The sequence below is a fragment of the Octopus sinensis genome, linkage group LG3 (assembly GCF_006345805.1).
Source record: "Octopus sinensis linkage group LG3, ASM634580v1, whole genome shotgun sequence".
Lineage (NCBI taxonomy): Eukaryota > Metazoa > Mollusca > Cephalopoda > Octopoda > Octopodidae > Octopus > Octopus sinensis.
The window spans coordinates 36,706,828-36,721,497 of NC_042999.1; the positions used below are offsets into that span (position 1 = coordinate 36,706,828).

The 14,670-nt window shown below is 37.4% G+C and overlaps 1 protein-coding gene across 5 annotated transcripts in view; it reads left to right on the top strand.

The window, feature by feature from the left end:
- Window positions 1-14,009, top strand: part of LOC115209954 (proprotein convertase subtilisin/kexin type 4) — a 187,111-nt gene extending 173,102 nt beyond the window's left edge. For all 5 annotated transcript variants that reach the window (XM_029778594.2, XM_029778595.2, XM_036500934.1 and 2 more), the window contains exons 15-20: window positions 1,651-1,751; window positions 4,792-4,931; window positions 6,434-6,593; window positions 10,034-10,204; window positions 12,174-12,301; window positions 13,722-14,009. In XM_029778594.2, the coding sequence (XP_029634454.1) occupies window positions 1,651-1,751; window positions 4,792-4,931; window positions 6,434-6,593; window positions 10,034-10,204; window positions 12,174-12,301; window positions 13,722-13,963 (942 nt within the window). In that variant the 3' untranslated portion in view covers window positions 13,964-14,009. The remainder of the gene's footprint in view (window positions 1-1,650; window positions 1,752-4,791; window positions 4,932-6,433; window positions 6,594-10,033; window positions 10,205-12,173; window positions 12,302-13,721) is intronic.
- The last annotated feature ends 661 nt before the right edge of the window (window positions 14,010-14,670 follow it).

Consider the following 14,670-nt stretch of genomic DNA (forward strand, 5'->3'; position numbering starts at 1 on the left):
GATTTGTTTGACTAAAACCCTTCAAGGTGATGCCCCAGCATGGCTTCAATTCAATGACTGAAACAAGTAAAAGAAAAGAAAAGAAGATATGTATATATTTGTGTCTCTCTGTTTGTCCCCCAACATCGCATCTCGGTCACTTAGCAGTTTGGTAAGAAAGACCAATAGAATAAGTACTAGGCTTACAAAGAATAAGTCCTGTGGTCAATTTGCTTGACTAAAGGCAGTGCTCCAGCTTGGCTGCAGTCAATTGACTGAAACAAATAAAAGAAAAAAAAAGGAAAATACTAACATCAGCAGATGGAAAATACAACTGGAAGCTGCTGTGTGTATCTGAAAAGCTCAGAAAGAAGTGGTAGACCCTCATTATGTAACAGATAGGGAACTGGTAATTAAGGAACCAAGAGGAAAGATGGATGAATGCTTAAGAGAGGACGGGCAATTTGAGACTTAGGGTGAGAGCAGAAGAGACTATCTTACAACTGTTGATAATGCTTGACTGAACGAATGAGACAAAGGTAGATATTGGAGGTAGTGTTGTTGGTGGTGGTGATGGTGGGGGGGGGGGGGGTCAATGATGACAAGATGATTATACTGTTCTTTAGACTCAAGTCACCCATGATCATGTAGATCTATGATAAAAAGACCTCTAGTTGTCACCTCCCTATATTTAATTTTTTTTTCTTTCTACAGATGTAGCCTATATAAGACTACATTATCCAATGTATCTTTTTTTTTTAATTCATAGGGTGTGATTTAACCCTTTTATTGCACAAATCAGATATGTTTACTCAAAATTTCATTACATTTAACTGCAGAAAGTAGTTTGTATATTAAAAATATAAATAAATGCGCCCTTTTAAAGCCTAGCGAGGCTCATGGGCCCGGTTTCCCGGTTTCTATGGCGCATGTGTTCCCCAGCTGGACGGGACGCCAGTCCATCACTGCGTTACTCATTTTTGCCAGCTGAGTGGACTGGAGCAATGTGCAATGAAGTGTTTTGCTCAAGAACACAACAAATTACCCGGTCCAGGAATCGAAACCTCAATCTTACGATCATGATGCTGACACCCTAACCACTAAGCCACGCGCTTTTACAGTTTATATATAAATCTATCTTTTATTGAGGAATATCATGTTTGAAACCAATTTTTGTTGAGATATGTCAAGTTTATTGAGGCAACAAGACAAGCAGAAAATAGCCTTTTTTTGTTTGTTTTTGGTAGATATTTAACATGATTTCTGGAATAAACATGAAATTGAATTTTATTGTTAAAGAATTAAGAAAGTTTTGGCTGCAGTTTCTAGAACATTGTGTGCAACAATGTAGAGGCTTAAGTGGTGCTGGTGCCACATAAAAAGCACCCAGTACACTCTGTAGAATGGTTGGCATTAAGGACATCCAGCTGTAGAAACCATGCCAAAACAGACTATAGAACCTGGTACAGTCCTTAGCCATGCCAGTTCCTGTGAAGCTGTCCAACCCATGCCAGCATGGAAAACAGATGTTAAATGTTGTTGTTGATAATGATGATGATTGTGATGTTGATGACAATGATGATGATGATGACAACAATCATTTGTTTTCAAAGTGCTCATTTTCTTTTTTCTTTTCTTTTCTTTTTTTTTTTGTATTGATATATTTTTCAGAGTCCAGACAGTTTATGCCACAAAGACTGTATAGATGGCTGTCATGGAGAAACAGCATTTGACTGTAAAGCTTGTAAATACTTCAAATTACATTCAAATGGGTGAGTAATGTGTCTCTGCTTGTCCATTTACTCTTGTAATGTATTAATTTCTTTTGCAACTACTACTACTACTACTGCTATCACCACCACCACCACCACCACTATTACTACTACATGGTGGTGGATTGGTAGAATGTTTAGAGCATCAGGTGAAAAAAAAAGCTGTGTGGAATTTCTTCTAGTTATCAATCGAAATCGAAATTGAACCAATCCTATGACTGGCACCCGGCAGATGCCAGGACCCCTGGACTGGAGATACGTAAAAAGCACTATCCAAATCGTGGCCGATGCCAGCGCCGCCTCGACTGGCTTCCATGTCAGTGGCACATAAAAAGCACCATCCGAATCGTGGCCGAAGCCAGTGCCGCCTTAACTGGCTTCCATGCTGGTGGCACGTAAAATGCACCAATGCGATCGTGGCCATTGCCAGCCTCGCCTGGCACCTGTGCAGGTGGCACGTAAAAAGCACCCACTACACTCACGGAGTGGTTGGCGTTAGGAAGGGCATCCAGCTGTAGAAACACTGCCAGATCAGACTGGAGCCTGGTGCAGCCTTCTGGCTTCCCAGATCCCTGGTCGAACCGTCCAACCCATGCTAGCATGGAGAACGGACGTTAAACAATGGTGGTGGTGGTGGTGGTGAGCTGGCAGAATCATTAGCATGTCAGGTGAAATGCTTAGTAGCATTTCGCCTGTCTTTACATTCTGAGTTCAAATTCTGCCATGGTTGACTTTGCCTTTCATCCTTTCAGAGTCAATGAATTAAGTACCAGTTGAACACTGGGGTCGATGTAATCGACAAACCTTTTCCCCTAAATTTCAGGCCTTGTGTCTTTAGTAGAAAGGATTATTATTATTATTATTACCATTTAGGCAGTGTGCTGGCAGAATCAATAGCATCTCACACAAAATGCTTAGATTCAGCTAAGGTTAACTTTGCATTTCATCGTCAAGGGGGGGGGGTCATTAAAATAAGGACCTGTTGAATATAGGAGGCAATGTAATCTATTTATCTCCTTCCCCAAAATTGCTTGCCTTGTGGCAAAATTTTAAACTATTATTATTCTTATTAAAGGGTGGTTGATTGGTAGTCATTAGAGTGATAGAAGAAATACCTTGTGGTATTTCTTCCAATTCTTTACATTCTGAGTTCAAATTCTGCTGAATCAACTTTTGCCTTTTATCTTTTTAGAGTCAAAAAAATACAGGAATATTTAAGTACTGGGGTTGATGGTATTGTCCACAAAAAATTGTTGACCATGTACCCAAATTAGTAACAGCATCAATCACAAAGCAGCCATAGCTTATTTTTCAATTATTAAATATTATTCTTTGAATATGGTGATTTATTGAATAGCTTGAATTCTTTACCATTTCTTTCCTAACCTTAAATGTAGCTGGTTGTGTAGTAAGAAGTTTGATTCTGAAGCACCTTTCTTGGATTCAGTCCCACTGCATGGCACCTTGGGCAAGTGTCTTCTAATATAGCCATGAACCTACCAAAACCTTGTGAGTGGATTTGCTAGGCAGAAACTGAAAGAAGCCTGTTTAATGTGTGTGTGTTTGTGTTTATGACTGTCCCTCACTGTCACTTCACAACCAGCATTGATTTGTTTACATCCCTATAACTTAGTAGTTCAGCAAATAACATTGATCAAACAAGCAGCAAACTTTAATTCAGATTATTCTGTCAAATATAATGCCTTATTTATTCACATTGTTTTGAAGTTATCTTGCATTATTTTGTAACTTCCAGATTTCAATGATGTGATTGTTTATTTTTACAAGGACATTGTAGGTGAGAGCCTGGATCTGGTTGTTTGAACATAAAATAGGTAGAATATCTTGGCCAGATATGGCCTATTTAAATGCTAAAGAGTTAAAAAAAAAAAAGAACAAATAAGTGCTGGGTTGATTTATTTGACTAAAACATTTCTGGGTAGTACTCCAGCATGGCTGCAATCCAGTGACTAAAACAAGTATAAATAAAAGATATATCTTTTGCTATTTGAAGCCATTGAGAAAGCAAGCCATTATATCTGGTTCAAGAGAAAGGATGAACAGTGTGCAAGAACAAGCATTGAAGAGGGTAGAAGCATCTAGCCTAGAGTCACAAAATCTGACTCAACAAAGCTTGTGCTGTTGTGTGGGAGCTTTGTTGCTTGTGTCAGTTGGTGGCCCCACCCCACCACCCCAGACAACTCTGGTATCATAGTGGAAGGGGACAAAAAACCTACAGATCTGCCTTCCCACCTGATGATATATCAACTACTGCATTTGGAGACAGATTACAGCAGCACCTTCAATACACAAGTGTTTACCCTAAAATTACCTATATCAGGGGTCCTCGACAGGTGCTCTCATCCTGGGCAGACAAGAAGTTAATGATGACTAAGACATAGCTCTATACTCTCCCCCAAACTTATCACTACTAAATGCAATTTAATATCTTGCTCAGGTTCACTAAATACCATAAATCCTCGAGTATAGTCCGCCCTTGAGTATAATATGCAGGGGATTTTTAGGGGTCTGTACCTCTGAAAAACCTAAACCTTGTGTATAATATGCACCCCTTCTCTAACTTGAGTCAAGGAGGTCTATATAACGTCCTTGGTTTGTAAAAATGTATACAGTAACATCTTTTATTATTATTGTATATATAACATAATGCAAATGTGTAGCTTTTTTGTGCATTTTGTTTACAGAAAATAAAGAAATAACAGTAATAACATTTAATAGATGTTGCTAACTGCAAGTTATGGATGATTTAAGGTATTTTTGCGCCGTAATCACAAAATGCATCTGAATAAACATTGCCGGACAGCAAATAGAGACTCGGATATTGCATAGAAAATAATTTTCATTTCTAACCTTGTATATATAGTATGCACTAGGGATTTTGACCTTTAAATTTTGGGGAAAAAGTGCGGATTATACTCGAGGATTTACAGTACTTACACAACATTGCAACTGGCAAAATTCCAGTATTTTCCAGTCATGTTTCGTTCTAAACTTCTCACTCTTTTCTATTTGTTTCAAGGAAATGTGTTTCATCTTGCCCGAAAGGTTTCTATGGTAACCCTGAGACACAACTATGCCATCACTGCATAGATCAGTGTCAACTTTGCACCGGACCACTAGTGACCAACTGTAAATCATGTGAAGATGGATTTTATATGGGTAATGTATAACTTCTCTCTCTATATATATATATATGTGTGTGTGTGTTTATGTTCACTTCTAATAAAAGCAATTTTGTATTAATTTGATGAGTTACTCTATATTATTCTTCATCAAGAATATTGTTGGTAGTGACTTCAAAGTTTCTGATGATAGCTTAGCTGGCCAAAACTTCAAAGTCACTGTCAACAACATTCTTGTTTGAGAATCATAAATAAAAATATATATTTATGTGTGTGTGTGTGTGTGTGTGTGTATATATTCATACATGTGTGCACACACACACTCTCTCTCCCTCCCTCTCTCTTTTCTCTCTCTCCCTCCCTCTCTCTTCTCTCTCTCCCCCTTGCCCTCTCCCTCCCTCCCTCTTCTCTCCCCTCCCCCTCTTTCTTCTCTCTCTCTCCCTCCCTCCCTCTCTCTTCTCTCTCCCCCTCTCTCTCTCCCTTCCTCCCTCTCTCTTCTCTCTCTCCCTCCCTCCCCTCTTCTCTCTCCCCCTCCCTCCCTCTCCCTTCTCTCTCTCCCTCCATCCCTCTCTCTTCTCTCTCTCTCACACACACACACACACACACACACACCTTGAATTAGTTCAGATTTGGAGTTACTGCTTTCATAGCCTGATTACCTGTAGCTCAGTGTGCAGAATCCATGTTCCATTCCTTCCTTTCATTTTTTTTCTTTTTTGACATATATAAACTGTGAAGGCGCATGGCCTAGTAGTCAACCTGTTACACTTACAATTGCAGGATTGTGCTTCCTCTCCCAGACTAGCAGTGCATTGTGTTCTTGAGCAAAACACGTCATTTCACATTGCTCCAACCTTATCAACCGAAAATAAGTAACCCTGTGCTGGTGTTTCATTCAGTGAGGATGTTGGCCTATACACCATGTCAGCAGGGTGGTATTTGAAAGCTGCAACAATGCCGGGGGTTGTATTGTAACCAGGACAGGCAAAAGGAAGTGTGGGGCCCAATTAGAGAATTGTCAGTAAGGCCCTCTACTCTATAAAAGCTGAAGATTAATGTTTTATGTTTCATGTAGTATGCCAGTCCCAGCTAAAAAGCATTGAAAGCTTGAGGCTCTACCATTTACCATAATGATATACTAAAAATTTATCATAACGTCCTCTGCTTGAGAGTGTGTGTGAGGCCATCTCTTGGCACAAAGCCTAATTTGAACAAATCTATATAATTGGCTTAACCCTTTTGTTACCATATTTCTATTGAGATGCTCTGTGTTTCTTTCAATTGATTTTAAATATAACAAAGAATTTAGTAAAATAACTTAGTTATCATTCAGCTTGTGTTAGGAACATAAATTGTGACTAAGGTTTGGTGGAAGATTTTAATTCAAAACTTATGAAAACAAGACATTTGTACTACAGAGCCAGAGCCGGTTTCAGCCAGGTTGGTAACGAAAGGGTCAAATCCAACAATAGCCTGCTTGATACTGTGATACTGTAATAAACTAATTGTTTTAAATTGCCATCTTATTTTCTTTTGCAGACAAAGCCAACCAGAAATGTAGCCCTTGTAAAAAACCCTGTGATACTTGTCAACATAATGCCAGCAACTGTACTTCGTGTTCGAAAGATTACAGACTGTCTGGAAACACATGTGTACAGACAAGTGTGTGTGCCGCCTCTGAATACCGTGTTGATGGAGAGTAAGTAGCTCTTTAAAGGTTTTGTGTTTGTGTGTGTGTGTATATCTGTACCATCATCATCACCATTTAAAATCCACCTTCCATGATGGCATGGATTGGATGGTTTGACAAGAGCTGGCCAGGCAGAAGATTGTACCAGACTGTACAAGGTGGCGAGCTGGCAGAAACGTTAGCACGCCGGGCAAAATGCTTAGCTGTATTTCGTCTGCCATTATTATGTTCTGAGTTCAGATTCCGCCAAGGTCAACTTTACCTTTCATCCTTTCGGGGTTGATAAATTAAGTACCAGTTACGCACTGGGCTCAATGTAATTGACTTAATCCCCTTTGTCTGTCCTTGTTTGTCCCCTCTATGTTTAGCTCCTTGTGGGCAATAAAGAAATAAGAAGACTGTACCAGACGTCTGTGACTGTTTTGGCATGGCTTTTACAGCTAGATGCCCTTCCTAACACCAGCCATCCTGCAGAGTGGACTGAGTGCTTTTTATGTGACACCAGCAAGACAAGGTCAGTTTTGGCATGGTTTTTACAGCTGGATGACCTTCCAAATGCCAACCACTTTACAGTATGGACTGGATGCTTTTGTAAATGGCACCAGTACTGACAGGGTCACCTAGTAACTTGCAAGACAAAGAATTCTGTGAGAGAAGTAATTCCATTTTGATGAACTAAAAATATACTCAGAAAGACAGTTTACTTCTATGTATATTCTTTTACTTGTTTCAGTCATTTGACTGCGGCCATGCTGGAGCACCACCTTTTTTTTTTTTAGGTTGAGCAAATCAACCCTGACACTTATTCTTTGTAAGCCTTGTACTTATTCTATCGGCCTCTTTTGCTGAACCGCTAAGTTACGGGGACATAAACACACCACCATCAGATGTCAAGCGATGTTGGGGGGGACAAACACAGACACACAAACATATATATATATACACACACCACACACACACACACACACACACACATATATATATATATATATATATATATACATATATACGATGGGCTTCTTTCAGTTTCCGTCTGCCAAATCCACTCACAAGGCTTTGGTCGGCCCAATGCTATAATAGAAGACACTTGCCTAAGATGCCACACAGTGGGAATGAGCCCAGAACCGTGTGGCTGGTAAGCAAGCTACTTACCACACAGCCACTCCTGCGCATATATATATATCTCTTATTATAAAAGGCAGATTTTATCTGCCTCCATTTGTAACTTATAGAAATCTACAATATAGGATTTCTTCAATTACAATTTACCTAGCATTTTTAAGAGTAAAATGCATCGGGTCATGCCAGGTCCAGTTTTTAAAATTTAAACTCCAATTAAGCAAAATTTACAGAAAACTCACATTCTGGTGTGTATGTCAAATGCTTTTCTTAATGTGGTTTACACCACACGCACACGCACACACACAGTATGCAACGAATAAAATGAAAGTAAATAGCGACAGAGTGATTTGAGGAAGACTAAACTGAAAGTATTTAAACCACTACTCAAAAAATAAAAAAACACAGCAAACAGAAACAAATAAATACATAACGATTTACTCCTCACACAATTTCTTCAATTAGAGTTTACCTAAGATTTTTCAAAGTACTCCATTCGCTCATGCCATAATATATTTCTTTCAATTTCACCCCCAATTAAGACAAAATTCGAGAAAACTCAATATTTTAACATTTCACTCCGAAAGCATTGATGTACATGTGTGCGTGCGTGAGTGTGTGTGTGTGTGTGTTTGATGGGTTGTGCGACACAGAAAGTGTGGTGTGTATAATTTGCGAGCGTACTTCTAAGCGCGCGTAATTGAAAGTTTTCACTATGATATCATCACGTGCGAAAAAATTCGAAGGGTTTTGAACAATTGAGATACAGATGTCACGCCTGTATTGAAACCATTGCTAAGCTGCCGTAATTGCTTAATTAAGACTTTGTTTAAATTGAAAGGGGCAAATATGTGACGAGGTTGAAAAAAAATACCCCAGAAAAAAAAATGTACTGCTGGTATTTATATAATTCACTACTATTTTGCTACAATGTCATGAAAAAGAAAAAATTTAGGTATGTAAATCGAATTCGCCACCCCCTTTTCCCCGTTCGCGTTTGTGTAAAAAAAATTATTATTTAAGTTTTAAAAATTATTTACTTTGTTCAAAAAATATTAATATTAATTAATTTTCAAGAATTATTTAATTTTATTCTGTAAAATAGTAATTAATTCATTTATCTGTAAATCCGCGAGGCTGTTACTCAGGCACCTAGAATGGTAACCTTCAACTAACACTATCTCCTCCGAGACCCTGCAGCGCAAGTTGACCAAAATTGAGAGTATGGTAGAAGAAGGGTTGCTCTTCCTTCCGTAGAACATAAAATTCAAATCGGACCATGTTAACACCAAAAATTATTTACATCAAAAAGATGCTTTTTTCTATGAAAATCCCTATTTTTTACGATTTTTTCACTGCTGTGTCGCCACTTTTCAGTGTATTTCGACCAGAAAAATGTTCACAAAATTTTTACTTTTCAAAATTACAATTCCAGCGGGTCGAAACAAACCCGAGCAACGCTGGGCGATACTGCTAGTATATATATATATGTGTGTGTGTATATGTATAAATACAAATCTTATTTTTTACCTTCTACTTGTTTCAGCTATTAGCCTGTGGCCATGCTGGAGGCACCACCTTGAAGAATTTTAGTCAAATAAATCAACCCCAGTATTTACAATTTTATTTTTCAAAGCCTGGTACATATTCTATTGGTCTCTTTTGTGAAGCATTAAGTTACAGGGGCATAAACACACCAACACTGGTCTTCAAGTGCTGGATGGGGAACAAACAAAGACGCACACAGATATATATATATATATATATATATATATATATATATATATCATCATCATCATCATCATCATATGTATATATATATCTGGTGTGTTTACATCCCTGATGTAAACACACCAACACCGGCTGTCAAGTGGTTAAGGGAGACAAACACAGAGACACACACAGATATATAATCATTACATCAATTTAAAATCTAGAGCAATCTTCAGCTGCACAAAGACATAGAATTTAATTAAATTAGAACAGATGGACATATTAGTATAATTATACCTAAAATCTCCAAGAAGTTAAGGAGATAGATAAAGAACATGTTGTACCTACAACAGCATAGTCTTTTGCCATTCAGCAAAAGAGGCCAACAGAATAAGTACAAGGTTTTTAAAAAAAAGAAAAATAAGTTCTGGGGCCAATTTGTTCAACTAAAACCCTTTGAAGCAGTGCTCCAGTATGGCCACAGTCAAATGACTGAAACAAGTAAGCGACAAAAGATATCTTTACTTATATGTGGACATTCTTTGTCTGAATAAGCTTTTGATTTAACCTGACAATTTTACCTGTTATAATAAATTCTCTTTTTTTATCTTTTCCAGATGCTTTCCATGTTTCCGAATGTGTGCAAGTTGTTATGGTCCAGGAGAGAAACAATGTTTAACTTGTTCTAGTAATTTCATTCTTACAAAAGGTTCTTGTTTCCCCACCCCTTGTTCTATGGGATTTTACCAAGACATCAATGGCACTAGCAATAGTCCAATATGCAAAAGGTATTTAGATAATAACTATGTTGTACCTTTGTTGATTTATATATATATTCATATGTATATTTACAGGTTTCTGTGTATTTCAGTCTCTATTTAGATAACATTAGTACTTGTGTTGAGGTATATGTCTATATATACCTATATAAACAAAATCAAAATCGATCAACATCAATGGAAATCGTAGCTGTGATACCAGTGCCGGTGGCACATAAGAGAACCATTCTAACGTGACCTTTGCCAGCGCCGCCCCGACTGCCTCCGTGCCAGTGGTACGTAAAAAGCACCATCCGATCGTGGCCATTGCCAGCCTCGCCTGGCCTCCATGCCGGTGGCACGTAAAAAGCACCAATCCAATCGTGGCCATTTGCCAGCTGCGTCTGGCACCTGTGCCGGTGGCACGTAAAAAGCACCCACTACACTCCTGGAGTGGTTGGCGTTAGGAAGGGCATCCAGTTGTAGAAACTCTACCAGATCAAGATTGGAGCCTGGATATTGTTGTTCAAGATAGACAAGAAAAGATATGTACTGTCATAGAGCTCAGTTGTTCTGCTGAGGTGACTAACTCATTGGAAATCAAAGAGAAAGAGGATTACTATGGGCAACTACTTTGAATCCACCAGCTTCTACATCCAGATTATGAATTCACATTTATATCAATAATCGGTGCACTCAGTTTTGTGAGTAAATGCCTATGTGACAACTTAGACAAACTAGGTTCTTTAGAAAAAGAAATCAACCAACTAACTTGCATGTTATAAATACCGTCTGCGAGTGGAACAGTAAAAATATGCAAGATTTTTCTCAAGTTTAACCCTTTAGTGTTCGCATTATTCTGCCAAAATTAATCCATTTTTATCCACATTGTTTTGAACTAATCATGCATTATCTTGTAGCTATGAGATTTTGACAAGGTAGCTGTTAATTTTTAAAACGATATTGTAGGGTTGGTGTGAGAGACCAGATCTGGCCAGTTTGAACATAAAACAGGCAGAATACTTTTGGCCGGATATGGCCGGTTTAAATGCTAAAGTGTGACATTGCTTTTGTTAATCTACATTCCAACAATGGAACTTTGTATCTTTATTAGAAACCAGCTCCTTTCTCGGAGGAAGAATTTAAATAATTAAAAGCAGAAGAGAACATACATACATACATACCTATATATGTATGCATAGAAGAAAGAAAGTCTTACTAATGTAGACCCAACAGAGAGAGAGAGAGACCAGAAATCCTAGCTGACAGAAACATGATATATGTAGCTATTAAGGATATGACAGCAAGAAAAACTCCTGGGCCATCAGGAATCACTGTTGAGAAGCTTAAAATATCTGGTGGTGTTGGATATATAGCCTACTTACTTGCATAGTCAATGGCCAGGTCATGAAAGTTACAGAAAGAGTTACAGAGAAAGTTAGACTTGATAAGAAGCAGTTCAGTTTTGTGTAAGGGAAAAGTACTAGTTCCTGGTGGGGCAACTGCAGGAGTATTTGACTAAAAATAAACTTTTGTACTTAGCTTAGCATTCATCAGCCTGGGGAAAGCCTACAACATGGTCCCTCACTCTGTGATCTTGAAACCACTTATACATATTTATGTATGTCCATATAAAATATATTAGGTGTGCAAGTTAATCTGAGATAATTTTCTGTTCTATTTTTCAAACTACTATCTTTTTATTCAGTCTCAAAATATTGAATACAGTCTCAAAATGTTGAATACATATGCAAATATCAGCACAAGGAATACTGGTAGGAGATTCCCATCAAAATATCTGTCACGTGTAAACATGTTTGTTCCTTCTCGAGCCACACCTGGCTCATAGGGCCGGTTTCCCAGTTACCTTGGCGTATAGGTATTTATATGAAACATCTGATTTATTATGTACAACCTTCTTCATTCAACAGGTCACAGAAACATGAAGTCCTATATATACATTTTGATGCATGTAAAGTATCTTACTTTTTCTCCACAGATGTCATGAATCCTGTTTGACTTGCCGAGGTTCATCAAGTTTAGACTGCAATCTATGCCGGTCTTCATATATCAAATTTAAAAATGAATGCAAATTAAGCACAGCTTCCATTTTCTGCAAAACTGCAGGTTAGAAAAAGTTACAAATTTTATTTTATTAACTTTTCTTTCTCATTTTTTTGTCTTTTTGTTGTTTGTTGCTGATGTTTTTATTAGTGTTTTTTTTTTGCATATTGTTTTATTTTTTGTTTGTTTTATTGTTTTACTTTTTACCTTGTTACAGTCATTGTACTGTGGCTATGCCAGGGCACCTGCTTCAAAGATTCGATCTAATCAACCCCAGTGCTTGTGTTATGTCTGGTACTTTTTCTATTGCTCTCTCTTTGATGAACTGCTACATTATGGAAAACAAACATACCCACAGATATACATACATATATGAAGAAAGATTTTTAAAAGATCTAGGAAAACCTGAACCTTTTGAAAAGGAGTGTATGTGTGAGGGCTTTCAATGTTAATTTTTTCAAGCACACATATTATGGGGTAATCTATATAAAGGAAGTAATATATATATATATATATAATATATATATATATATATATATATATATACATTTATGTATGTGTCTGTGTTTGTCCCCCCACCATTGCTTGGCAACTGATGTTGGTATGTTTACATCCCTGTAACTTAGCAGTTCAGCAAAAGTAAGCAATAGATTAAGTACTAGGCTTACAAAAATAAGTCCTGGGGTCGTCGATTGCTTCAACTAAAAGCCCCTTTAAGGCAGTGCTCCAACATGGTTGCAGTCAAAATGACTGAAACAAGTAAAAAGAGAGTAATACAGAAGTCTCCTCTCTCTGTGCCACCAATGTGATAACCAAGGGGAAGTTTGCTGACTTAGGCTGATAAAGTTAGTTTAGCATCAGTGTTGTCACTAACATTGCTGTCAGAACACAAAGAGCCAGAAGATATATCACAAGACAACTTACCCAACCATCTTACAACTCGATTAATCTCTCACCAAAGCTTTGAAAATGAAATTTGGTCAGCCAAAACATTACAGAAGCCCATTGGATGGTTTGTGGCTGTTATGTGTAACTTAAATCTCTTTCTCAATTTGACATCACCACCTGATCCTTGGATGCACTTTAGCAGATTCTTTTGTGGCTTCTTCAAGCTGGCTTCTTCAGTATCAACCAATGTGTTACAGTAGCTTCCTACCTCTCATCCCACCAGTTTCAGCAGCTCTGAGGTCATAAGTGCTGTTTTCCTCTTCTAACTTAGCCGTGGGGGAAAATACTGCAAAAGTATTAATGGGGAATTAATATAGTGATTGACAAAGACACTATTCAGGTGAAATTCCCTTTCATTTGAAGAAAAAATGGATAACCTTAACTATGTACTGGTCCTCTGAAATTACTCAGGTTTAAGGAAAAATAATAATTTATTGTTTGTTTTGTTAATATGGGAATCTTTATACATTCTCTAACAAGAATTTTGTATTTATTTTGTAATGGAACTCAGAATCTTTCATTTTTCTCTTTCCAGAATGTCTACAACAGCATCAAAATGAAGCAAAAACTCATACAAATTTCACTTTCCTATTAGTTTTTTTTAGTATAATTCTCTTGATGATTTTTATAAGTTTTATGATATTGTACTTCAGTCTTTCACATCATAAATTTTGCTGGGCTAACAGATATGAAAAGGTCGGTGATCAAAGCTCAAACAAATTAGTATTAAGTGGAGATTCAGGAGATGAAGATGAAGAAAAAATTGAAATAAAATAGATGAATGAATTATATTTGTATTAAATAAAAGTTATCTTTCATCTAATCGTGATTGTTTTTTTTTTTTCTCTGAATAATCTATAAGAATTAATTTTATGTCTTCATTAACGACTGAATTCTATTACAGTATTTTTGTTGTTTTATTCAGTAAATTAATTTTAAATAGAACACACCCACACACATATTCTAGATATTTCCAACATCTCATATATTTTTTAAAATTTATTTTAAACAAAAAAAACTACAAATTAATCAATAATATATTCTCCAGTGTTGTTTACGCCTTCCTCCCATCGTTCAATAAGTTTTTCGATGCCTCAGCAATGGAAATCTCCCAGTCTTGACTCAAAGAATTTATCCAATCAAGCCTGCAATTCCATGGCATTATTGAACAATACACCATGCAAAGCATTCTGAAGCAGTCAAAAGAGATGAAAATCTAATGGCGCCAAGTCTGGAGAGTATGGAGGATGAGGCAGCACTTCCCATTCAAGTTCTTGAATCGCGGCTTTGGTCATATTGGCGATGTGAGAACAGGCATTGTCATATTGCAGAAGAATGCCATTTCACCTGTTCGGCCTTTTTTGCTGAATTGCTTCGTTGAGTTGGCACAGTTGTTGAACATAGAGCTCCACATTGAGTGTTTGGTTGCGCTCAAGCAGTTCATAATGAATTATGCCTTCCCAGTCTCACCATACACACAACAT